The 26,300-nt window shown below is 37.7% G+C and overlaps 3 protein-coding genes across 3 annotated transcripts; 1 reads left to right on the top strand and 2 right to left on the bottom strand.

Moving 5' to 3' along the window:
- Positions 1–1,206: 1,206 nt before the first annotated feature.
- LOC130718014 (uncharacterized) lies at positions 1,207–6,590 on the bottom strand. Its single transcript, XM_057568445.1, has 2 exons — positions 6,285–6,590; positions 1,207–4,863 (listed from the first exon to the last, which is right to left on the bottom strand). Exon 2 carries the CDS (start codon positions 4,742–4,744, stop codon positions 1,520–1,522), a length of 3,225 nt encoding a protein of 1,074 aa, XP_057424428.1. The 5' UTR covers positions 4,745–4,863; positions 6,285–6,590; the 3' UTR covers positions 1,207–1,519.
- Positions 6,591–10,229: 3,639 nt separating this feature from the next.
- Positions 10,230–16,288, bottom strand: LOC130718016 (synaptotagmin-2-like). The gene is made up of 13 exons (XM_057568447.1): positions 16,134–16,288; positions 15,883–16,028; positions 15,290–15,388; positions 15,143–15,193; positions 14,889–15,012; positions 14,666–14,784; positions 14,471–14,572; positions 13,611–13,685; positions 13,427–13,503; positions 13,100–13,346; positions 12,172–12,522; positions 11,212–11,343; positions 10,230–11,015 (listed from the first exon to the last, which is right to left on the bottom strand). Exons 2-13 carry the CDS (start codon positions 15,991–15,993, stop codon positions 10,887–10,889), a joined length of 1,617 nt encoding a protein of 538 aa, XP_057424430.1. The 5' UTR covers positions 15,994–16,028; positions 16,134–16,288; the 3' UTR covers positions 10,230–10,886.
- A 3,070-nt stretch (positions 16,289–19,358) lies between these two features.
- On the top strand, positions 19,359–25,965 carry LOC130718013 (ABC transporter B family member 13-like). The gene is made up of 10 exons (XM_057568444.1): positions 19,359–19,725; positions 19,979–20,033; positions 20,124–20,299; positions 20,821–21,021; positions 21,137–21,396; positions 21,724–22,037; positions 22,476–22,699; positions 22,997–23,783; positions 24,015–24,256; positions 24,457–25,965. The coding sequence occupies exons 1-10, from the start codon at positions 19,447–19,449 to the stop codon at positions 25,672–25,674; spliced, it is 3,756 nt and encodes a 1,251-aa protein (XP_057424427.1). The 5' UTR covers positions 19,359–19,446; the 3' UTR covers positions 25,675–25,965.
- The last annotated feature ends 335 nt before the right edge of the window (positions 25,966–26,300 follow it).

The raw sequence follows: 26,300 nt of genomic DNA, 5'->3' as shown, positions 1-26,300 counted from the left end.
ATTCCATATTTTTTAATAAATGTAATTGTTCTACAAGACCTTATAGCCTAGTGGGAACTCTACTTGCCATTCCTCCTTCCGAAGTGAAAGTTTTCATTCTCCCCTTGGCCCAGTTGAAAAGCCTAACCCCAAGTGAAGTACTCCCTCTGTTTCATAATAACTGTCCACTTAGAGAGAAAAAGTTTGCTTCACAATAACTGTCCACTTAGAATTTCAATGAGCATTAATTGATGTTTTTACATATAATGCCCCTATGAGAATAACCAATGATGAGAAATAAAATTATATTATAAAAGGTAAAATAGGGAAACAAATGACATGTTTTAAAAATTTAACAAAATTGATTACATTTATTAATATGTGTGCATCTTCTCTAAGTGGATAGTTATATTGAAACGGAGGGAGTACCAGATTCTGAAGTGAAAGTAAAAAACTGCCCTGTCTGATTAGTAAAGCTTTCGGAGAAGGAGGGGAGATCCGCAGAGGTAGAATTCTGAACACGGGTACGAAGGGTCATCCAGAAGCGCTTGAAGGGTTGGAGGAAGGGGAAAGTTTTACCTTTTGGAAACATAAGGCGCATCAGAAAGGAATCCAAATATATTTAGATAGTTAGATTCACGAGTTGAGGATTAAGTCGAAGTGAAAGTCTGTACATTGTTAGTGCCAAGACCCTAGAATAGTGAACACCAATTGAAGAGCCACCCTCCGAGAACGTCGAGAAGGGGGACGAACAACTTTGATTGGATCTAATCTGGTAGACATAGACGAAGACAAGGATAAATAATACGAAGAAGGGTATGCCGAATCCGAAGGAAGAAGATAAGTCTTATCTAGCTAGATCCTAAGATCTCGATCCATGGCTTAGTAATCCGCAGGAATGTCTAAAAAGTAAAAATACTAGCCCTACTCTCACATTCCAACATTCTCCATTTATAAATTGCCGAATGTATAAAAAATATAAAAAATCAATTACACGCCGCATTTAGGATTACATAATACAAATTATACATTTAGCAATCATGAATGTGGGATTAAAAAAGGGGAAGGTGAGAGTGGGTAAAAGGGGTGGTGGCTTTAGTGCCACCGATACATAATATTTTGTTCACACATTTTTAAAGCAACAAGCCCTTAGGCTTTAGAACCGTAGAGGAAAATGAATTCATTCCACCTCTTAATTTTTTTGCTAAATAAAACACATATTTAAGCTAATAAAATCATATAATATACCATTTCTGAGGCATTGCAACAAAATCAAATCATATTACATGTACCAAACCTTCTGCGCTGGTACTGGCTTTCTATAAAACTGCAGAAAAAAAATCCTAAATTTCCCCCCATGCCAATCAATCTAATGAATCATATTACATCCATCATCCTCCACCTTTTATTAGTTCTGGTTCTTCGGATTCCAATGGATTGTCCTACTCTTCAGGACTATTTTAGGTAAATAATCTAAGCATCAATAGGTAGGTAGGTAGTGTTATAAACAGATCAGAAGAGACAAAAGCACATGTTAGAGCTACTTCCACGGAGGTTGCTGATGTTTGTAGCTAAATGGATAGGTTTCCCAGCTACTGTCTGGTTCTTTTCTTTTCCCACCAACCCCTGAAGAACTTGAGGATTGTGGAAGGGTCCTTACATGCTGCTCCTCCATAGCTCTGCCCTGAGCAGGAAAGAAAAATGGCCTTGTAGCCAAAGCATCTCTATTCCCACCATCAATCAACAAGCCAGAGTTAAGATCAAAGTTGGGACGTGAAGGTCCAACACCATTTAAACCAAGTTGTGTCCCTGTCATGCTCATAATAAATGGAGGCTGAGTGTAAGATGAAGGTCCAACACCAGCACCAACTTGAGGCACAATTGGAGCTCCTCTTGAGTCAACCATGTATGGAATTGTGCCACCTGATCCATACTTTGCTGATGAAAGAGACAAGGGGGATGCTGATGTCAGTTGATTATATCCAAAAACAGTTGAATGATTATTGTAGGGTACTGTGGGGGTCAGCCCTAAAACACCACCTGCTCCAGACATTGTGAGATCCATTGCAGGCTCAATAATAGCCTTGCCATTTGGTATAGACCAAATTTGAGGAACAAATTCTTTTCTACCCACTTCCACCTTGGCACCTAAAATTGAGATCACAGGAGCATCTGATTTAGAAAGTCCATACGTTTCAACATTTGAAGACGACTTTGTAGGCCGCGCTTTGTCCACTAAATCGGTTTGAAAAAGCGGTTTGTCATTCAAATCAATGTTTCGAACTGAAGGCTGCATCGACGATGATGACGATGCAGGTGATGGGCTCCAATAGCCATTTCTTCCTGATAAGAGTTGCCCCTCCATCCTCTGATCCGAAGGTTGGGTATCACCATCATCACCAACACTGTTTAGATCCAACTCGAACCTCCTTGATCTTTTAGGACTAAGTTCCACTGATGATTGCCCAGAAGGAAGGCCTGGCGATTCACCAATTTGTTTTACAAATTCTTCTTCACCCTCAGCCACATTTAGATCAATATCAAGGCAATCCTGCCTCTGCTTGGAAATATCAGAGTTGCCACCAACAGAAACATTCTTTTCACTTTCCGTATTTTCATGAGGTGATGCAGGACGAAAGGCACTGGTGGCAGCCGATCCTTTCCATTGAAGTGTTCCATCAAACTTTAAAGGGGCTGTTGGCAACCCAGAAGTTTGTGCAGTCCTTGAAGCAGAGACAATAGGTATTGGCGTGGTAGACATTGCATTAGAAGAAACACCCACGTCATCAGAACCAACTTCTTCATTGAGATCAAAGGTACAGAGGCTTTTTTCTGAATTACCTCCTGGATCTCGAGCTGCTTCAGTCACCTGCGAGGACTCCAAGTCAGGGAGGCATTCTGGGCCTTCTGGCTCAGCCTCAATATCACCTAAAACACTCATATGCCCTTCCTCTTCAGAACATGCCTCAGCAGGGTTGCTTTGCCTGGATGATACCTCCTCAGGTAGGACACGAGCAAGTTCATCATTTTTCCCTACAGAATCTGAACTGCCAGCTTGCCTGTTCCCGCCTTCTGAGATTTTCTCTGAAGAAGAGTTCTGGATTTCTCTCTCAACTTCTTCAGCAACTTGTCGAGCAACTTCTAAAGCATCAACAATACCATACTCAAGTTCCATGTCAGAATTCTTGTCAACAACGCCAGGGCTTTTGGGACCTTCCCCCTGTTTAAAAGAATCAGAACCATTTGAGGTATCGTCACCTTGAGTAGAGACATGGCTGTCCTCCTTTACTGCTTTGACATCTCTCTCAACTTCCTGAGCAACTTGTCGAGCAACTTCTAGAGCATCAACAATACCACAATCAAGTTCTATGTCAGAATTCTTGTCAATAATCTTGGGGCTTCTAGGACCTTTTCCTTGTTTAAAAGATTCAGAACCATTTGAGGTGCCATTGTCATTATTAGAAACATGGCCCTTGCCTTCTTCCTTTACTTCTCTGCCATCTTCTGTTTCGAGGAAAGACATCTGTAAATCCTCGGGCTTTTCCAACTTAATGCCACTGATTGACAAGTCCTGCATTGTATTAGAACAACACCCATCATTGTTTTCTGTAGCTTTGTCTGGTTGCGGATTGCTAGAATTTAAAGCTTTGGCATCACCCACCTCACTCATTCTATCAGATGCAGTTATTCCCACGCTATCAGAAACAATTATTTTATGACAAACACCATCCTCATTGCTTTTAATGTTATGTTCTAAATCAGATTCCGGCTTAATTGATGCTTCACTAGCACCAATAGAAACAGGTCCAGGATCAGGCTGTATTAGAGCTAAAGAGATATGAGGTGCCCTTAATTTTTCTGGAGGACAATTAGCATTTTGATCTTCCATCTCCTTTTTGGATAAATCACCTAACTGTAAATCATCTGGTTGTCCTTTGAAACTGCCTTGCTTTGGAGCAGGTAAGTTATGGGTCTCAGATGATGTCATCCCAGCTTCACCTACGGGAGTAATTTCTTGAGTAGGAACCAAAACAATAGCAAGTTGGTTTGATTTCTCTTTGGTATCTTCACAATCCAAACTTAGAGAGGACTGGAATGCGTTGTCAGAATTATGTATCTGCACATTAGCAATCTTTTCTGGTAACTGACTGTCTGAGCTTCTCAATAGAGACTCCTCACCTCCAACAACTCGTGAGGCATGATCATCATCATTGCCAGCTTCTTTCACAGAAGACAAGTGGCACTCCTCCCTAACAACCTTATCACTCACGTTCATTCTACCAATATCTGAATGTTGAGATTCAGCATCTCCATTTCCACCTCCTTTCCAGTTGTCATATAATACTCTTGCTCTATCCTGAACCTTAGAGCTCTGATGACCAAGAAGGTTACTTACAGTTGCCCAGATTCCTGATGAAATTGACTTCTCTCTGTCTATATACAGCTTTTCAACTGCTCGTAACATTGCGGTAATTGACTCTTCAATGGTGCCATCGTTTGCACTGAAACCAACATTTTGAGCATCATTTAACCATCTATTGATAAACCGAAGTCCATCTAATTGAATAAAAAGATCAAGACAATCTTTGTTCTCTGTAGCAGCAATAGTGCTAGCAACAGATGCCCACTGCCTTGTTGCATCACCAGCATTCTTAACAACAGAATCTTGCTCCCTTTGCATTGCAGAGATCAACTCCTCGACTCGAGAAGGGGCTGTGAGCCCATCTTTCATCTCAGTCAAGGTAAAGAAATCTTCAAGAGTCATAATGCTTCACATAGCCCTTCTCAAAGTGTCAAGGCTGTCCTTTTGGCGTGCCAGAGCTTTTTTTTCTTCCATTAAGAAATTTATTGGGATTTTAGGGAAAAGTACAGCACCAACACGTGCTGCAAAATATAATAAAAAAGTTAATATGCATGTTGGCACAATATTCTGAACAAACAGTTAAATATTCCAAAAGTATTTGAGGATCTTCCCACAGATTTAAGAAAAAAAAAACACAGCATAAAAAAATCAAGTACAGCAAGAATAAGGATATCTTCAAAAAAAATGCACCAAGTTTTTAGTCTCAGTAAATTTTTTGCAACTGGCCAACTACAAATAGCATTAGAGCCATTGCTGACAATCTTAGAACACCATAAATAAATCAACAGTACAGCAGAATCACAATTGACACATTGATGTAAGACCCTCAATTAAAGTCTCAAAGAATATCATATAGGAAAAAGATATACCAAAAAAGAAAACATAAAGATCCGAAGTCAAGAATAATGGCCACAAAATGAGATACGAAAAGAGCACTCCAGTGTTCAGAACAAACAAATTATTCCCTCCCAATAGCATGTGCAAAATATCAAACAAATCCCAGTCCTTGGAACCAAGTTCATATGCCTACATGATCAATGCTTTTTTTGTCCTGAAGCAATAGACCAGAATAAAATAGTTTTTCTTAATTAACTGTGAACTACAATACTAGCAGATTCACCAATACGAATCATTTCATAAAAATATCAACTACTCTGGCCCATTATATAAGTATAGTGTGCAGATCCTACGAGTCTAGTTTCCAATGGTAATGGTAATGGTATTAAGTTACTAGCATTTGGCTGCCCTCTATCATAAAGTAAATATACAGAGAAAACCAAGTTCTCTGAAGATGTCACATAGAAAACTGTAGTGATTCTCTGTTATATTCCAATAGATATAGATATGTGATACAAATTAGCAGTTTGGATGGTGCCGAAACCTATAATTGGCAAAGGAAAAGTAAGTCTGCATATGTTTCTATGCAAGGAAATACCTATTGGTTTCAAAATTCACATATAACATGAACTTGCAAACTTTCTATGCATTTACATAAAAGACAAACATGCCTTTATGCCAGTACATCGACTTAGCGCACCATTTTTGTTCGTCATCTAGAACCTCAATCTATGGCAATAAGATTGGCAGTCACTTGATGGGCAGGTAAAAAGTAATTAAATCAAATTAAGACCATGAAATCATGATTAAGAAAAAATCAGTCTGAAAGTGAAACCACAAGGCATACACAATCCTGAAATTTCAAGCAAGAGTAAGAGCATGATACAAAATCCAAAGCACAGGTGCAGCTACTGCAAAACCCTAAAAGTAGAAGAAATGGAAAAACCCCTAAAAGAATAGAAAATTGAGAGGTGTGTAGTATTGAAATGCAAAGGAAATTAATTCAGTTAACACGACGCAAGTTATGATAATGAAAACGTTGCGAGATAGCGAAAGAGAGGAATTGAAACTTGAAAGAAAGGGAGTGATAAGGAAATTCAGTTACCTTGTGAGGTGAATGAATCAAACAGAAGAAACCCTAGCAATTGAGGTTTGTTGTTATGCAGCTTGGAGGTTGAGTTTGTCTGTGAGGTGTGTGTGTTCGAATTGAAATTGGGTTTGAGGCAGGCAATTGAGGGTGTCGATTTGGGGTTTTGTTTTTCTTCTTCTTCAAAATTGGGTTCGTAGGTTGGTTTCGGTTTGAGGCATTAACACGTGCGACGCCAGAAGTTGTTCGGAAATGATGGGACCATTGACAAGACGAGACATTGGACATCAATTTCAATCCCCTCTCCTAGAACTAGAATAATCTTAATCTTCTCTTCCCTTCACCCTCAATTCTATCATATGGATAAATTAATATACTCAAAACTACATTAATTTCTAAAATATACTAAAATCTTATGTAAATACCACATTACACATATTTTATTTCATTGAGTATATTGTTTTTCTTTTGAAAGCTCATTGTGTATATTGTTCAATGAAAAATAAGATTGAAAATTAACCTATGTACTTATTTTTACGCGTAAATAATTCCTTTTAAGTGTTTATATTTATACATTTATTTATTTTTTAAAAGCTTATGTCTAAGTTTAAACTCGCACACTTACATAAAAACATAATAGTTATAATATGCACGCATCGTGTTCTCTATTATTTCTTAAGGAGAACACTTAACAGTTTATTAATTTCTATGCACCGACAGTGTAAAAAATTTTACACTATCATTCAATCACAACCTTCCATTTTCTATTTCAGATATTATTAAATTCAAAATTAATTGTGAGCTAACAAAATGGAAGGATGTGATTGAATGATGGTGTAAAACTTATTTACACCGTCGGTGCATAGAAATTAATCTCTTATTTATATTTTCTGAGAAAGTTGTAGAGCTAAAAGAGACTTTAAAAAGGTAAGAAAACAGTGTTGAATAATACTTGTTGAGTTAATGGATAATCTTAGTGGTAGCCAAAGATTAGAAGTAGCCCATGATTAGGGGTGAACAAAGATTTTGTTCTTCATGCATTTCTCTTAATCCTTTACTTGTTTTCTTACTTGTTCTATTCCCGCACATGCAACCCCCTACTATAATGAGTAAGCAGGGGTTGTCAGCCTTGACCAGATGGGTTTTTGATCCCGTGTTGAGGTTGTTTGGGCGTATATCTTATCGGTTTCCTCATTATTATTATATATATTTTCTCATTTCGAGAAAATAATAATGAGTAAGCAAGTAAACTACCTTTTGAAAGCTTTTGAAAAGAATTTTCATTTACATATTCTACCTAACTTAAAGTTTTGTGAAATTTTTAAAAACACAATTCAGCCTCTCTCTCTTTGTGTTTCTGTGATCTTTTCAATATTGAGTATGAATGATAATTTTCACCCAATGATAGTCTCATTTGGGGCCCGAATCTAGGACATTAATGGTAAATGCTATGGTGTCACCCAAAAAAGTGGATGCACCGGTGTCCCCTGTTATTTATAAGTCAGATTACTAATTTATCCCTATAGCATTTCTGGCGGTTTATAACCTTCAGTATGTGAAAGATGAAGATGAACTAGAACCCAGACAGCATAATGAAAATCAACAATGTCATGTAACAGAAGTAGAGAAGAGTGATTGGAACCAAAGCGAGTAAGCCACTGGTAGAAAAATCAAATTTGACAAAAAAATAAAACCCAGTAGTCATTGATCTAGAACCCATACAACATTGAAAAATGAAAATCAACTAAAATAAAATCCAGCCATAGAGAAAACAGATCCGGATTGAGATATGGATATGGTTATTAATAAGGCAAACAATCATCATTCGTGAAGTTCCATATGGGTGCTAACATGTTAGTATAGTTGTTTGATCTCAAACTGTCGATCACCATTTTCTAGATCTGAACATTAGAAAAAAAAGGCAAAATATAGAGGAGATCGGGAATAAAAAATGAAGCACGAATCTGGAATAATTGCTGTGGAAGAGGAAGGAAAGAACCGGTGCTCCGTGCATGTAGCACACCGGCGATTCCACTACAGAGCAGAACGCGGTGGTTCTGTGCATGTACCAGTCGTGAGGAACCCGTGAGCGATCTTCTATCGGTGGCGAATGGCGTCTGAGTGGAGCCTCACGGCGAGCACAGTGCGACAGCGGCGGCGAATGAGGCACTTGATGTGGGCGGGGATTTGGGTGAGAGTGTGAGACAAAATCCGCCACAAGCTGATATCGAGATACCCATATTCTTCCACATGTTAGGGTTTGAAATGGGTAATAGAAGGAATCAAAATTCTCTCCAATAAATAAAATATATGCTAAGACAGAGATATTGGATTGGTGTTGGGGCTGGAGAAGTTGGGTTGCCGGCGCAGCACAAACTCTCCACCAGGAAGAAGAGGGACTTTTTTTTTTTAATGAATGGCGGGGCAATTTAGTAAATCTATAGATTTAATCTAAACAGTTTAAATATTTAATTAATATATCTATGGTATAAAATTAGTTTACATACAATGTCCCCCTTTTTATGAAAGTTTTTTTATAGGTGACACCGGTGCATCCACTTTTTTGGGTGACACCATAGCATTTACCGACATAAATTTGGGGAAGATTCATAGAGTGTTGTCCACACATATTTTGGATGAAAAAAAAAAAGCAGTAATACGTTTTGTATAAATTTAAGGGTGACATGGATAAATGTGGGGTGACACCAATAAGAGTAAGTGAGTAACGCCTCCCTCTTGTTCTGTTTTTTTTTTGTCAGAATCTCTTGTTATGTTGAATCATTCAAACTAGGTTGGTGTAGCCCATGTTTGTATCATATTGGGCTAATGGGCTTTGCTTTTGGAATCTCGGCCTCAAACTTTTTCAATAAAAAACAAAAAGTTGAAGAATCGTGACAGAAAGGAAGGAATTTTAGTACAAATCAGAAGTTTCCAATGTTCAAATCAGCATCGTAAAACTCAAGTGTTTTTTTGCCTTTAATCAATAAAAACTCAGTACCCAATGTCCATTCCATTATTTTAACGGTTACCTTAGTATCAATCACTTACCTCGTCTTTAACCTCTCGTTTGACATGCCGTATTAGGCATGATAGTATAAGCTTATACAATACATTATGAGTTTATCCATTGTTTGGTGATGACATTGTATTGTATAAGCTTATCCATCAAAGTCTTCTGATACGTTAAAATGACGTATTATTTAATCCATCATGTGAGTGATGGATAAGACATGATAAGGTTCTGACGTATAAGTCACCATCACCACCACCCTCCATTGCTACCAACTCACACCACCATTGGCACCACCACCGCCACCGGTGTTGCCGCCACCACCCGATCACCGCCCTACCGTCACCACTGGTGTTGCCGCCACCACCACCACCGCCCTACCGCCACCACCACCATAATCGCCGCCACCACAACCCTATCGCCACCACCACCATAATCACCGCCACCACTCTATTGCCACCACCGCCACCACCGACACCACAACCACCACCCTATCGCCACCACCACCACCATTGCCTCCACCCTCCACCGTCGCCTCCACCGCCTTACCACCACCACCACCACCCTATCGTCGCCAACACCACAACCACCATCGTTGTCACCACCGCCACCACCGCCACCACCACCACCATAATCGTCGTCACCACTCTATTGCCACCACCGACACCATAACCACCACCCTATCGCCGCCACCACCACCATTGCCTCCACCCTCCACCGTAGCCGCCACCGCCTTACCACCACCACCACCACCCTATCATCGCCACCACCACAACCACCATCGCTGCCACCACCACCACCAACCTATCTCCACTGTCACTACCACCGCCACCAACACCAACCTACCACCATTGCCACCACCACCACCAACCTACCACCACTTCCATCACCACCTCCACCACCGTTATAATCACCTCCATATTTGATTTTTATTATATATCATTATTCAATACTTCATTAAACATAAAATTGCATTAATTTAAACGATATGGTAAATTATACAGAGTATGGTCAAATGCTGGATAGTACAAGAAAGTTATCAGGGCTTATACTATCAGACCTAATACTATCAGGTCTTATACTATCAGGCCTTATACTATATGTCGCACCTAACGGCCCTAAGAGTTTTTTGAAGCGCCTTAGGAATCAGCATTGAGGAACATAGTCCATTCCTCAAGTAATCGCTTGACTATCTCTATCGACTCACACGACAACCCTGAGCCTAAAATCTATTTAAGCTAACTGTCGCATTCCATCATGATGTATGCAAGCAGGAGGATGAACTATTTAATCAATTCCGTTTCACTCCATTCCATTGTGTTTCATTCTATTCCATTCCATTTTATTCCATTAATTCAAGCATAGCCTTAATGCTAATAAATAACTCACACCAACTGAGAACAGAACTTGAACATAGCAAAGACAACAATCTATGGGAACATCACTCGACACAGCTATTGATGTTGTTTATCCAACAAATCTTCAGCTCCAATATTTTATTTGATCCGACATAGAGAGCCAAATTTGAGAGCTTGCATTGAAATCTCATCAGAATCGGCGCTTTACAAAAACTATGTATGCTGGGAATTTTGAACTGGTATTAGCCATCATCAGGGAGTTCTCCACTGAAGCTCAATTTGAATCCTTCCATTTTTTGAGTCAATAAGATGATATTTCTCGTTGGTTCTTTTGTTGTTAACAACATCAGATAAATTTATATCCACATAGCCCAGAGGTTCCTGATTAGAAGAAGATACAAGGTCAAAAAACAGAAATTATCATCCTCAATTGAAGTGAAGGAAAATGTATAAAAACTGAAGTGGAAAAATTTGATTCAGGATCAAGATAAGATGAAAACCATGGATCTCTAGTTTCATATATTGTAGAAAATCCATTCCATCTAGTCTCATGAAAGTGGTGTAAGATTATCATTACCTTAGGATGCAATAGGCCCAACTTTGAAGAGGCACTTTGCACTTCAACATATAGCCTCTCATTGGTGGGGGGTTCCTCCAACATAAATTGAAATGTTTCATCCCATCTCGGGTCTCTATTTTTCTTTACATGCTGTATGGTTTTTACAGAAAGGTCAAGCTAAATTCAAATTTAAAAACAACATATGCAGTGAAGAGGTTCTCATAGTAATTGTCTTAGTAGACGTGTCATTAACAAATAGTGGCACTGGTGGGGATAATGGTTCTTTCCAACTCCAAGTAATGGCTTTTGTGGACTCAACCATTAATTGAAGGTTTATGATTTCTAATAATAATGATAGCAGTCAAGTCTTATTTCATTGGACTGTATGGAAAATAAAGTTATTCATAAAATTATAGAGAAATAACATTTTTATGGCTCCTCTGAAGTTTTTGGAAGTTTTCATCTACCATTTTAATGGGACTATTTCATTTGATCCACTTTTCCTCTGACCCTGACATTCTGACAGTATCATATAAACTTTTAGACATGAATTGTTTCAGAATCTGTATGAGGAAAGAAGTTTAAAGTTCAATCACTGTTGCACCTATCCTTCTAATAAAAAAACAGAAATTCTAGCAACACACTCTTTTTAACACATTTTTTAGAAACACTTTTAGTAATTGGTCTATTTTTTTAAAATTTGAATACATTTTTCAAAAATTGAAGCAAATGTATTGACTTTTTAAAAAATTTACCAATCATGTGGAGTGTATTGTTAGCACTTCTTTGAAAATAATTAAACTTCCGTTAAAAGTAGGTGGATATTTGCATTCTCATGCTTCAAGCCTAATGGACTCTTGTGTGAGGCTCGTGTTAGAAATAGAATCTAAAATTATGCATGTGTCTTCACCCAACAGTTTAAGCTTTTTGGATAGTTGGTTATGACATAAATAAAATCAGAATGAGCTTATATTGTACCTTGGTTTTTCTCTCCTCTCCTTTAAATATCAGTCTTGCATAAGGATTTGTGTGGTGTTTTCCTTCAACATCTTCAGCTTCATGGATGGTAATTACAAGCAAACCACCACTAGCAGGTGTTCCTTCAGGTGCCTTTTCTATTCCATTGGAGTCTTGAGCATTTTGAGGTAACTCATCTCCCTTAAAAGGTTTGTATAGAGCTTCAACAATGAGCTGGCCACGTGACTTCTCATTCTCAGGATCCTTAGGGTCCATTGTCTTGAGTAAATTAAGAGTCACTACTTTTGGTTCATCAGGTGTAAGCTCTTTCAATGGTATGACATTCATACCCATCCTCTCATTCTTGCCAATCTAGACAAAAGAAAGTATAAACATGCTTGAAAATTTGTAAGAGGAAACTGTTATGCAATGAAAGTAAAAAACATGCTTGAATGGCTGCCAATATAGACAAAAGAATGTAAAGAACATGCTTGAAAATATGTAAGAGGAAATTATGCAATGAAATATAGGATCAAGATCTCCTGTCCCCAATATTGTCACAGTTTCCTGTCCCACTAATGAAATATTGCCACAAAGAAAGACATGAGTGAGAAAGTTACGAATTTACATGATTTTGTGTGTGTAAGACAAGTATCTTTCACATGAGACAATCTTATTCGAGTTGGAAACATCCACATCCTGGTCGAACTAGCTCTCCCAGTGGGAGTTTTTTTTTCTATCCACAAGACTTGAACCTGAGATCTTGTTTAAGGGGAATCAAACATGTACCACTTGAACCAATCACCCATTGGTACAAATTTACATGATAGTTTTAAATGACGGTCAAAATTTGATTAGTGCGGAGAGAAAAATTCAATCGGAAATATAAATTGTCCTAAAGGATATTGACATCCAATTTTAATCTAGAATTGCATCTGAAGATACTTACCTGCTCCCAGTCATAAATACTTAGCTCTAAGACTTGAGATTCTGGATCTTTAACGACCAAGTTAAATTCCTCATTCCATTCTGGATTCAAATTCTTGTATTTGACAGTGGTTTTCTTTGAAGGAAGTTTATCATCTGTTAGTTTAAATTTCACATAAGGATCTGATGCCCCCATTAAATCTTTCTTTCTAAGCTTCACTGCTCTGAGAACCTTCACATGAAGGATTCCAACTGGCACTTTCATGGCCCTGAAAAACCAAGTGACATTAGCTACTCTAAAATTCACCTAATGTTATAAACTAATGAAAGGAAGAAATATTATACATACTTTGTTGGATCCATTATGGGCACCGCAAGGGCCTTGGGCCACAAATACATTTTTGCAACCTGGTCTTTTATAAGTTCCTGAAAGGAAATGAAGTGAGAAGAAGAAATCAATATTAAAACCTTACAATCAAAATAATGTCTAGTCACAAAAATTTAGAGGACATGATGAAAGTGCTATATGCTACCTGGACAATCCTGTATACACCAGGAATAGACATTGCATCAGCTCCAAGCAGTTTTAGTCCAAAATCAACATGCGGCTGCAATCAATGAATCAAAGTGACAATAAAGGGGAAGAAGAAGAGGGAAAGAGAAGAACATAACTACAGAGATGGATGCAGGAAGGTGGGACATGGATGTAGTCACAAGCTATATATACGCACAAGATATCTATTAGTACCAGTGTAATCAAACATTAGCATGCATTTCAAGATAAAAGGTGAATGAAACTCTTCTTATGAATTATGATGAAAGTCTATTCATGTTGGTCAATTTGTATGCAACATACATTAAATAGGATTGTGTGTTTAAGAACACTATGTGAAGTTATTCTTTTGCTCACTATTTCAGTGATAAAGAGTCCCCAAGATGTCATGGATCTTTGGCTATGTTTGGATATTCCTTTGCATTAGCGCAAATAGAATTTCACAGCCATTTCAAGACAAAAAGTGAATGAATCTCTTGTTACTGTGTGTTTGGATACCTGTTTAGTGCAATGTGAATGACTGTGAAATTCAAACACCGGTGCCAACGTATATCCAAACACAATGGCTATGAAATTCAAACACTGGTGCCAATGAATCTTTTGTTCAGTTTTTATTTCGAAGTGAGTGCTGACGTTCCTTTGCACTGGTGCCAACGTATATCCAAACATAGCTTGATTGGGTAGAAAGTTCATTCACATTGCACTAAAATAGTATCTAAACACATATTGATTGGGTAGAAAATCTGTTCATGTTGCACTCAATTGGTATCCAAACACAACTTTGCCCTCACTAAAAGTACAATGGAAATTAGTCATTAAGGAGTTTGACATCATACACACCTTTTCCATGAGAGACACATAAATATTGGCAAAGCAAGGAAAACTGGGAACTAAAGGCTTCAGAGTTATACGTGGAGCAGCAAATACTTGCAGATCAACAACCTGCAATTGTTTAAAAACATAAATACCCTTCATATTAAACCACACATTTTTTGTTCTGTTCTTCAAAAGTTCATGAAGTCACTGATGTAATACCTGAACTGTGGCTTTCAGCCCAAATGCTTTAATTGCAACTATAATGTTAGGATTCCCAGCCAACTTCATCAATGGTTCCATAATCAACTCCTTTTCATCAGTACTATAGACTTTCATTCCTGATATATATTCAGATGAACATAAACATTAATCAGTAGTTCAATGTGTGTGTGTGTGTGTGTGTGTGTGTGTGCGAGAGAGAGAGAGAGAGAGAGAGATCAACCTTGAAAAGTTGGTGGAAGAGAACCCAAGTTGAGTTCTTCAAATTCAACTGAATCAATTTTGTACTTTGGAATTTGTTCAGCTATGATGGGCTTTGCTATCTCCCTTGCAGTCTTGCAAATTGCCTATGAAGATTGAATTTTTGGCACGATGATTTTTGCTACCCAAAATAGTTGCACTAAGCCACTAACACTACACTGTCTCATTGATTCCATAGGAACAATTTCTAACATCAATAATAAAAAATGCACATACCTTGTTTAGATAAGGCCACATATGCTCAATAAATTTATTAAGCCAATCAAGCTGCAAATGAGAAAATATTATTAAGTTTGTGTAGAACCTATAATGCATTTCTGGTTCCCAAGATAAACACTTTTAATTTTCCATGTAATAACCTACGCGATCATAGTCTGGATTTTTAATCCAAGAGGGTATCTCAGGAATCAACTGTTGCAGAGTTTTAGAATCTTGCTCGGCCAAAGGTTGAACTGTTTGATCCTGAAATCAAGCATGAAGAGTAAGACAATAACTAAAAGGGAACACAACTCTTTCTACTCACAATGTTAAATTACTCAGTTGGAATCAGCTTATAACTCTTCAAGAAATTAATAAAACAGAAAGAACACAATTTTATTTCTCATTCCAAAATGCTAAAGAAGAAGGAATGGACAATCTTCAAAAGGTAAAGACCAGAAAATGTTAGCTTAACACAAGATAATAGTAACAGCTACTTATGCAGTAAATCATAATTCAGCAAAGCAAACAAAAGCAGGATGAAAAGGATATAAAGTTCAAAGTTTACATGTGCAGTCCAAATTTTTTAAGAAACAGTAACTAAGAAAACAGTTTAGAGATTTGGAATTCAGATTAGACCTAACTCCACACAAAAAGCTAGCTTGGAAGTGAGGATTGTTTTACGAGCTAGTTTTTTTGGTAGAGTTAAGCTTAACCTGAATCCTAACATAGAAAAATGAGAGATTGAAGAAACTAACCTTGACATGTGTTGGTTGGAAGTATATGAAAAAATAGTAGCCAATCACCAGTCCAAGTGAAGTTCCCATTCCAAATCCCAAAAAACTAGCTATGGTACTCAAAATACCCATCTTGAATATCTTGGTCAAAATAACAGTACCACCACCTGAAAGTATATTTGTACAAAATGTGGAAAAGAAAAGAAAAAAAAGAAAAGAAAGTTTATCCAAAGTGGAACCTTCCAAACTTAACGTGCTCAACAAATACTCACTTGTTGTGGATTAGTGAACTCAACTCACTTTCTGAGCCTGGGAAAGAAGAAAGTAGAAAGGAAAGAGAAGGAACTGTATATGCTATTATTGTGATGATGACACAATGCAATAATAAAGGTGCATTAAAACCAGTGGCCAATCTTTACCATCATAAACGGCCACTTGATCCACAGAACATGGACTGACATGGCACTTGCTGTCGGTAAGGTCTATAATCTTTCAGATTTTATTAAAACTAATAATATTTTTGATAGGATTAAAACTAATAATCTAACTCTATAATGTGTATTTTATTTTTATCTCTCTTATTAATTTTGATTCTTATTTTCTTATCACTATTAAGAATTACAATAAATTAAAAATATAATTTATACTCAATTGAGTCAGCAACAACTTTTTCTACTCAATTGAAATTATTAAAATGACAAGATAAATAATAATAAAAAACAAATAAAATATTAGTTTCTATATCTACCACTCTATCAACCATGGAATAATAAATAGAGGTCCCACTGTGCTTTCTATTTCTATTTTGGCTTTTTGGGTTTTGGCCTGTTTAGGCTTGGTTTTGGGTTTGGTCCTTCCCTCTCCAGGGAAATGTCCTTCTGAATTGAGAAAAATTGGCAAACTTTGATTTACGGCTGATGCTTGCAAACAGTTCTGTGCTTCCGCCAACATTCCTTCTTTTAGTTTTTCCGCTAATTCATTGAAGCTTCTTAACTTTTTGCTTTTGTTTTATTTACCATTGAGTTAATGGTCAAATTAGGTCATTAGTTTATAAGCTGAGTTTAATTTTTGTACTCCTATATTTTTTTTGTCACACTGTCTTTTGTCCATGAATTCTAGAAGTAGAATCACGAAGGATGAGAGTAAGGCATTATTAGAGAACGCCCAAATCCAAAACAATACCACAGTAAATAAGACAAAAAAATAACACAATAATTAAGGAAAACAAAATAGATATGCTCATAAGCATGCTTAACAAAGGTGCATCATATGCTGCATGAATGAGTGAAATTAGTTTTATCTATGAATTGAAAAATATCTATAGCTTTTTTTTTTTTTGGTCAACAAAAATATCTATAGCTTAAGCTCCACCATTAGGACTCAATGGGCTTAATCTCCAAGCCCACGATGCTTAAAATATAGGAGTAATTGAGCTTTGATTCTAGGTCTATTCTCTATTTTTGCCTAAAAATGAGGCAATGAGGCTAAATAAAGAAAACAGCCTGAGAGAATTTTTTTTCAGATATCAAATGTAATTCATCACATCAAGTAACACAATCAAGGAGTACATCTCACTTTCAAAAAATGAAAGGAGTTCATCTCTAGTTCTAGCTCATGCATAAATTCATATACTTAAATCTAAAAATTAATCAAAGAGTGTTGGTGATTTTAGAATCATCAATGTATTTTAGTAGTAATGTGATCTACTATAGGCTGATGCAATTACGCGTTAGGCTTGGAATCGAGTCAGGTTAGTGCGGAGTGCACGCTCGGTGAGCCAACGCATAATTGACCGCGAATATGAACCGGGGTCCAAGGGGCGGAGCCCCTGGCTGGGGTCCCGCTGAACGTTTGTGACCCTAGTTTGAAATTGTTTGAAAAGTTGTGACTTATTTTCGAACTGTTGTGATCATTCGTGAAAACACAACCTCTATATAAGGTTACTTGCAGCCTAAGGAATTCTACACAGAAAACCAGAAACAGAATATCTCTACTTTCTTTATCTGTTCTCTTGTGCCAAGAAACAGATTGATTGTCAAGTATTATCCCAACAAAGATTTCGTGAACCCAGGCAATTATAGGGTCGAAATAATTTGTTCGGAAAGTGGACGCTCACAATTCTTGACTTTATCCAGGATTATCACAACCAGATTTCTAACAAAGAGTGCCCAACTCAATAAAACATCAGAAAACAGAAGATAATTAACCATTGGATTTCAAAGTTTATTGCTGGAAGGAAGTGTTTGAATCTTCTTCTAAATCAATCTGTTCCAAGGCTGTAGCAGGGAATTCTGACAAGCTGATTGGAGGTTTATGCATAGCAAACGGTTGAGTAAAGTGAAGAGAGAACTCATTTCAACTCTTGATAGAACGATGTAAGGTGTAGATTTGAACTGCTCTCCTTCCATAGAAGATGAGAAAGCTTTAATTTACAGGGTAAGGTGTCTTAAGCTTCCATGAATACCATATATACCATGAAATTATCCACATGTTCTAGGCTTTGCACTCGTGGTAAGCTAGTTATTCACGGCGGAGCACAATAAGGGAGATTTCTGCATAAGCACTTTGACGCTCAAGTCAGTTTAAGATGAGAGAGAGAACTCAAATCCCAAGAAAAACATATTGAGAAAAATGAATAATGTTTATATAATTAAACAATCAAACTTGTGTTCATAAAGTCTGTCATGAACTGTAATTGAAGCACTTAACCTTAGATAGTTACACTTTGACGACTTTTAAGTTACTAATTGTGCCGGCTCCACTTTTGCATGACTAACCGCTGGACAAGATCAAGTCTATCTTTTAGTTGGCCAACAAAGTGTTAACTTGATCGTGAGTCCTCTGGCCCAACTAAGATGTAGTTGAATCTTAGTGGGTTTCTTTTTTCTAGAGTTAGAAAGGAAGGTACTAGTTTTGGTGTTGAAAAAACCCATGAAGTGAAACTCTATCTGAGCACAAGAAAGTTCAACTAGATTTGCTAATAATCTAATCCATGGACTTAGTCATATGTTTCAGGTAAACTACTTCATTGAAAAAACAAATGAAAAATGATTTTGTAAACACGACACATGAAGTGAGAAGAGAGAGAAATAATAGTGATATAATAGAATAAAGAGATAAATGAGTTGTCGGACTTGTACCTGCACTTTTTGTATGACTATGAAAACTTATACAAGCATACAACCTACTTTCAAACTCGCCAACCATTACCCATTTTTCTCAGTTCATTTTACACCCTGTAGTGTACCATGCAATTAATCAGGTGAATTATGAACCTGATTTAATAGGAAGGATGGGCTCACCAAGTGACAAGTAGCACGATCAAAGACAGGGCACTCTGAACCACAAAATCGGCAAACAAGTCGTTGGCTTAATTAAACTACACATTAAAACATTAACTGTCTAATGAATATTTTCCCAAAAATGCAGTTATGTAGCCGATTTGGTCGTTGGAATAGTGAAGCAAAACCACTTTATATTTATTGGCGGGAACAGTCTAGACAACTAAGCACCACACGAGATCCTTGTTGGGGTCTTTTTATTTTAGCTAATGCCCACTTTTTTCTCAGAAAAATTCTGAGTCCAATGGCAGAAGTGGAGCTAGTCTCTGATTCACGTTTGGAACAGGATGTGAAGTTGAAAATGGAGCAACTGGGTAAGCCAACCAAAACGGAGAGTGTTTCGTTTTTGGGCTTGTTTTCTGCGGCTGATGCTACTGATTTAGTGTTAATGTTCCTCGGAAGCGTTGGTGCGTGTGTCCATGGTGCGGCTCTTCCTGTTTTCTTTGTTTTGTTTGGTCGTATGATTGATTCTTTGGGACATCTTTCTAAGCACCCTCACAAGTTGTCCTCACGAATTTCTGAGGTACAGGAACCATATCCTAACTTTAAGTGTCACTATCACTACTATTGTATTTTCATTCTTGTCCCCTATTCTATTCAGTGCATGTTACGGTTAAGGATAGAAACTATGTACTTAGTCTGGCTAGAAACTATGCATAGTTATATACATCTTGATTTTATAAACATTCATGAGAGCTGCAATTTGCATATATGATTCTAAACTAACCTTTCTGACCTCTTTTAAAGAATGCTACCTAATTTCTTGTCCATTGCAGCATGCTTTGTACTTGGTATATCTTGGAGCCGTTGTTCTTGTAGCAGCTTGGATGGGTACATCTTAATTATAACCTAACTTGATCTCTTCCCTTTGATCTTTTCTAATATTCATCCTATCATATCATGATCACTGTTATTTTTCAGGTGTTGCATTCTGGATGCAAACGGGGGAGAGGCAAACAGCCCGTTTGCGCTTAAAATATTTGCAGTCAGTGCTAAAGAAGGATATTAATTTCTTTGACAATGAAGCCAGGGATGCCAATATCCTTTTCCACATCTCCAGTGATGCAATATTGGTACAAGATGCAATTGGTGACAAGGTATATAAGATAAAAAGAGTAATGATTAGTGGACATCCGCACAGTGTAGACACTTGGCAGACACTTAGTGTGAGAAACTAAGAGAAGCGAGAGAAGTGATGAGTGTGATATATGATGCAATGTGATAAAAAGAGAGATAGAGAGAAAACTAAGTGTTTATGGGGGAATCTGGTCCCTGCAGTTAGATATACCACGTATTTGCGCAGTCAAGCAATCTGGGCTGTCCGATCAAGATTAGTCAGTTCATATATTTCATCAAGAGGATCTAACTGTTCATATAAATTTAACATCTGAGTCGGCCGATCTTGATCACACAAATCAGATTGCATGACAACATGAATGTAGGGATCTCTGCGGCTGTAGTGAGTCCATATCCGTCTATTGGGTGTCTAGTGATTGAGTGTCTAACTATCATTACTGAATCAAAAAAAGTTGTGTCGTTTTCATATTAGATAGATATATTTACTCAAATTTGGGTGATATGGTTATGTGGTTGATCCCATTTATTGAACTCAATGCAGACAGGCCATGCCATGCGATACCTTTCTCAATTCATTGTTGGATTTGCCGTTGGATTTATGTCAGTATGGCAGCTTACACTACTCACCTTAGCTGTTGTTCCATTGATAGCCATAGCAGGAGGAACTTATACAATAATCATGTCTACATTATCAGAAAAGGGTGAGGCAGCTTATGCTGAAGCTGGGAAGGTTGCAGAAGAGGTAAACCATTTGTTATGATTTTTATTGAGGCTACTTCAACTGGTAAATTAAAATTGGTGTGTTAATCATTCCTTGCATAATTTATCTTTTTTTTTCTTCTGTTTCCATGGATCAGGTAATTTCTCAAGTGCGTACTGTTTACTCATTTGTAGGAGAAGAGAAAGCAGTTAGTTCCTACTCCAAGTCTCTTGATAAAGCTCTGAAGCTTGGTAAGAAGAGTGGTTTTGCAAAAGGAGTTGGAGTAGGCTTTACATATGGGCTGTTATTTTGTGCTTGGGCATTGCTTCTGTGGTATGCAAGCATACTTGTGATGCATCATAGGACAAATGGAGGGAAAGCATTCACAACAATTATCAATGTCATCTTTAGTGGATTGTGAGTCCATGATCAATCAAAACTGATATGATAATCTACATATTTTCTCTACATCAATTAACACTCAAAAGTTACTCATAAGCTTTCGAGAATTGATTTTAATTTCAGAATTAGTGCATGTTTGAAAATCCTTATAGAATTGATTATGAATCAGAATTCAATTCCCGGGAAAGCTTCTGTGAATAGTTCTGGATTTCATAATTGATTCTAAGAAAATAGAAACTCATCCAAACCTGCTCTTAATTTTAGAAAGATTTCCAAACATGCACTTTATTTATTCTGGGTTATAAATTTGAGTTTTTTCCTTTTTCTTTATCTGTTTTGAAGTGCCCTTGGTCAAGCTGCTCCAAACCTTGCTGCCATTGCTAAAGGGCGTGCAGCTGCGGCCAACATCATGAACATGATTGCATCCGTTTCAGACACTTCTAAAAGCTTGGATGATGGCACTATTTTGCAACAAGTAGCAGGGAAAATTGAATTTTGTGGGGTCAGCTTTGCTTACCCCTCAAGATCCAACATGATCTTTGAAAATTTGAGCTTCTCAGTGAGTGCTGGGAAGACTGTAGCAGTTGTTGGTCCTAGTGGTTCTGGAAAAAGCACCATCATTTGCCTTATTCAAAGGTTCTATGACCCCACTTCAGGTAATTAATATTACTGTCTGAAGGTACTATTATTTTAAAATTTCCAATTTCCATGGCCTGTTTGGGGAACAAATCTAACAGGGATACATCCAGAGAAGAAAGAAGAGAGGACAAAAATGAAGGAACCAAAATCACCTATGCCAAATATACCCCACATTTCAATTGATTTAATTAATACTAGCAAGTTTTGTTTGAGAAAATGAGTGGTAGACACTCATGAGTAGACACCCATATAGTGAGAGAGAGAGAGAGGTAGGTAGGGGCTAGAAGTGATATATGTGATAAATAATCTGATATGACAGGAAAAGAGAGATACAAAGAAAAATATGGTATATATCAGAGTGCATGTACAATTGGGATGTTCAAAAATCAGGATTGTATTGTTAGTCAATGTATATTTGTCAATTTAGGAGAGGCTAATGCATTGTTTTTCACTAGGTAAGATCATGTTGGATGGAAATGACTTGCAGAATCTTCAATTGAAATGGTTGAGAGAACAACTAGGCTTGGTTAGTCAAGAACCAGCACTATTTGCCACAACAATAGCTGAAAACATTTTATTCGGAAAAGAAGATGCCAGCATGGATCAGATCATACAAGCTGCCAAGGCTGCAAATGCACATTCTTTCATAATAGGATTACCTGAAGGTTATCATACACAGGTGTGTCTTGAAAACCTTATTCTATTGACCCAAAAAAAAGGAAATACAGGGAAAACTCAATTTCAATATCATAGCATGTTTACCAGTAGAAAGGTGTAAATTGCCTGCAATAGCTTCAGGGTATCTTTTACACTAGTAATGAATTAGTGTGTGTTTGTATTTACGTTCGAGATGACCAAAAGCACATTCAAACTGCAAACACACCCTTAGTTGTTGAACATAAAAAGATTATAGCTTTGAAAGAAGTTCATGTCCTCATCTATCATTTTTGTAAATGACATTTTGTTTTCAATTCAGGTTGGAGAGGGTGGAACCCAACTTTCAGGGGGACAAAAACAAAGAATTGCTATTGCAAGAGCTGTGCTTAGGAACCCAAAAATATTGCTTTTAGATGAAGCGACCAGTGCTCTTGATTCTGAATCAGAACTAATTGTCCAGCAGGCATTGGATAAAATAATGTCAAACCGGACGACAATAGTTGTTGCACATCGACTATCCACCATACGCGATGTAGATACAATAGTTGTGTTGAAGAGCGGTCAAGTTGTTGAAAGTGGAACACATTTGGAATTGATGTCCAAAAATGGGGATTATATGGGCCTGGTGAGTTTGCAGGCATCACAAAACCTCACAAGCTCTAGCTCAATATCTCGCTCCGGAAGCTCAAAAAATTCTAGTTTTCGAGAACCTTCAGACAACCAGAACCATGAGGAGGATCTGCAGATGGTTACAGCAAAAGAACTGAAATCAAGTGTTCAAGGATTGTCATCCAACACTGCTTCCATTCCATCAATTTTGGATTTGCTAAAACTGAATGCTCCAGAGTGGCCCTGTACAATACTTGGGTCAGTAGGTGCAGTGATGGCTGGCATGGAAGCTCCTCTCTTTGCCCTTGGAATCACCCACATTTTGACTGCATTTTACTCTCCTCATGCCTCTAAAATGAAGCAAGAAGTTGACCGGGTAGCTCTTATATTTGTTGGAGTAGCTGTTGTCACTATACCTATTTATCTGTTGCAGCACTACTTTTACACATTAATGGGAGAGCGTCTCACTGCCCGTGTGCGTCTATTAATGTTCTCAGGTACTCCAGCGTTGCAAATGTTAGATTTATAAATAGAATCATTCACGTGTCTTCATCCAGTAGCTTAAGTTTTTGGGATAGTTGATTCATGACATTGTATCAGAGCCTTAATGAGCACGTGGTCTAGAGTTCGATAAAGCATTACTGTTAGAATCAGATGCAATTACATCTTTTGACCTATTCTTGATTTTTTTCACATTACTAAATCATGATAATTAACATGACTTGCAGCTATTCTTACCAATGAGGTTGCTTGGTTTGATTTGGATGAGAACAACACTGGATCACTAACAGCCATGCTAGCTGCGGATGCAACATTAGTAAGAAGTGCTCTAGCTGACAGACTCTCAACAATTGTGCAAAATGTAGCTCTCACTGTAACCGCGTTTGTTATTGCCTTCACATTGAGTTGGAAACTAACAGCAGTGGTTGCGGCCTGTCTTCCTCTTCTCATAGGAGCTTCTATCACAGAGGTTAATCTCATAAAACCACTCCTCTAATGATGAGCTCTTTTATGCTGCCTGCTAGCATTATTCATCTATTCTTCACTGCATAACCGTGAGAAAACCTAATAACGCAGAAGCTATTCTTCTTCCCATAATTGATTTTTGGTTTAGAATCATTTGTAGATTAGATTTCCAAAAAATGCATTAAATTCAAACCATTTATGCAGCAACTATTTCTCAAGGGATTTGGAGGAGATTACAGCCGGGCTTACACCAGAGCAACTTCTTTGGCACGTGAAGCTATTGCAAACATACGTACCGTTGCTGCTTTTGGCGCAGAAGATCGAATCTCAATCCAATTTGCTTCTGAATTGAACAAGCCTAACAAGCAAGCACTTCTAAGAGGCCACATATCAGGTTCTGGGTATGGCGTAACCCAGCTGTTTGCCTTCTGCTCCTATGCACTTGGCCTTTGGTATGCCTCCATTTTAATCAAGAAGAAAGAGTCAAATTTTGGAGACATCATGAAGTCCTTCATGGTCTTGATCATCACTGCACTGTCAATAGCAGAAACACTAGCTCTCACCCCAGACATTGTGAAGGGGACACAAGCACTGGGATCAGTTTTCAGCATTCTGCGAAGGAGAACCGCCATCAACCCCAACGACCCGGACGCGGAGATGATAACTGAAGTCAAAGGAGAAATAAATTTTAAAAATGTGTGCTTCAAGTATCCGATGAGACCTGATATCACCATATTTCAGAACTTAAACCTAAGAGTCCCAGCAGGGAAGAGTCTAGCAGTAGTAGGCCCAAGTGGTTCAGGGAAGAGCACTGTGATTTCTCTTGTGATGAGATTCTATGACCCCACTTCTGGCTCAGTTCTGATAGATGAATGCGACATCAAAAGCCTAAACTTGAGATCCTTAAGGCTGAGAATAGGATTGGTTCAGCAAGAACCTGCTTTGTTCTCTACCACAGTCTATGAAAACATCAAGTATGGAAAAGAGGAGGCATCAGAAATCGAAGTGATGAAGGCTGCCAGAGCAGCAAATGCTCATGAATTCATCAGTAGAATGCCAGAAGGGTACAGAACTGAGGTTGGTGAGAGAGGAGTGCAGTTATCAGGAGGACAGAAACAAAGGGTGGCAATTGCTAGAGCAATTCTGAAAGATCCATCCATTCTTCTGTTGGATGAAGCAACTAGTGCACTGGACACGGTGTCGGAGAGGCTGGTCCAAGAGGCTCTTGATAAGCTCATGGATGGAAGAACAACAATTTTGGTAGCTCACAGGCTTTCAACTGTTCGTGATGCCGACAGCATTGCAGTGCTGCAACAGGGGAGGGTTGCTGAAATGGGAAGCCATGAGAAGCTGATGGCCAAACCCGGAAGCATATATAAGCAGTTGGTAAGTCTACAACAAGAAAAGCGGGAAGTTTCTTAAGTAAATATATATATTGAAACTTCGAAGAGTACTTGCAGTTTGTTTGCAAATTGAACTGTGGTAATGGCCTAGCATATATTTGAAAGCAAGCCTGAGGACCAATCCAACCATGAATTCTTTTTTTCTTCATATGATAGTTGTTTTATACACGAGTCCTACTATAAAATTTAAAGCCTATAATTGGATGTATGCTGCAGAATGTTACAGTTTCTGTAGATTCTTTCTGAAATTTACACAGCCTATGATCGGCTCCTTGTTGCGGATAAATTCAAATCTAATGACAATGTTCAACAGCCTCTTTTGACCAAAATAAATCTAAAAAAATTAGTCAGATACGTGAATAAATCATGGATTCTTCTTTCAAGTAGACAATGATATCTCATTTCATAGGATCTAATGAAACACGGGTAAAAATAAAAGGAAATTGTCACGTATAAGAGAAATGAAATGAGGTAGCTTCATCTTTGTCACGGGTAGCTTTATCTCGTGAATAGCCTATCCTTCTTGATACAATGGTGTGTCATCGCTCTATTTTAAAAATAAACCTCTCCTATCGTTAAAATATAACTAGGTGCTCCTAAATCATTAACCCTCTTAACAGCTGTGATTCAAACATAAATCTACCA

Source organism: Lotus japonicus, chromosome 5 (genome assembly GCF_012489685.1).
Source record: "Lotus japonicus ecotype B-129 chromosome 5, LjGifu_v1.2".
Taxonomy (NCBI): domain Eukaryota; kingdom Viridiplantae; phylum Streptophyta; class Magnoliopsida; order Fabales; family Fabaceae; genus Lotus; species Lotus japonicus.
The sequence above is the reverse complement of the archived record's forward strand: the minus strand, read 5'-3'. Positions and strand labels throughout refer to the sequence as shown.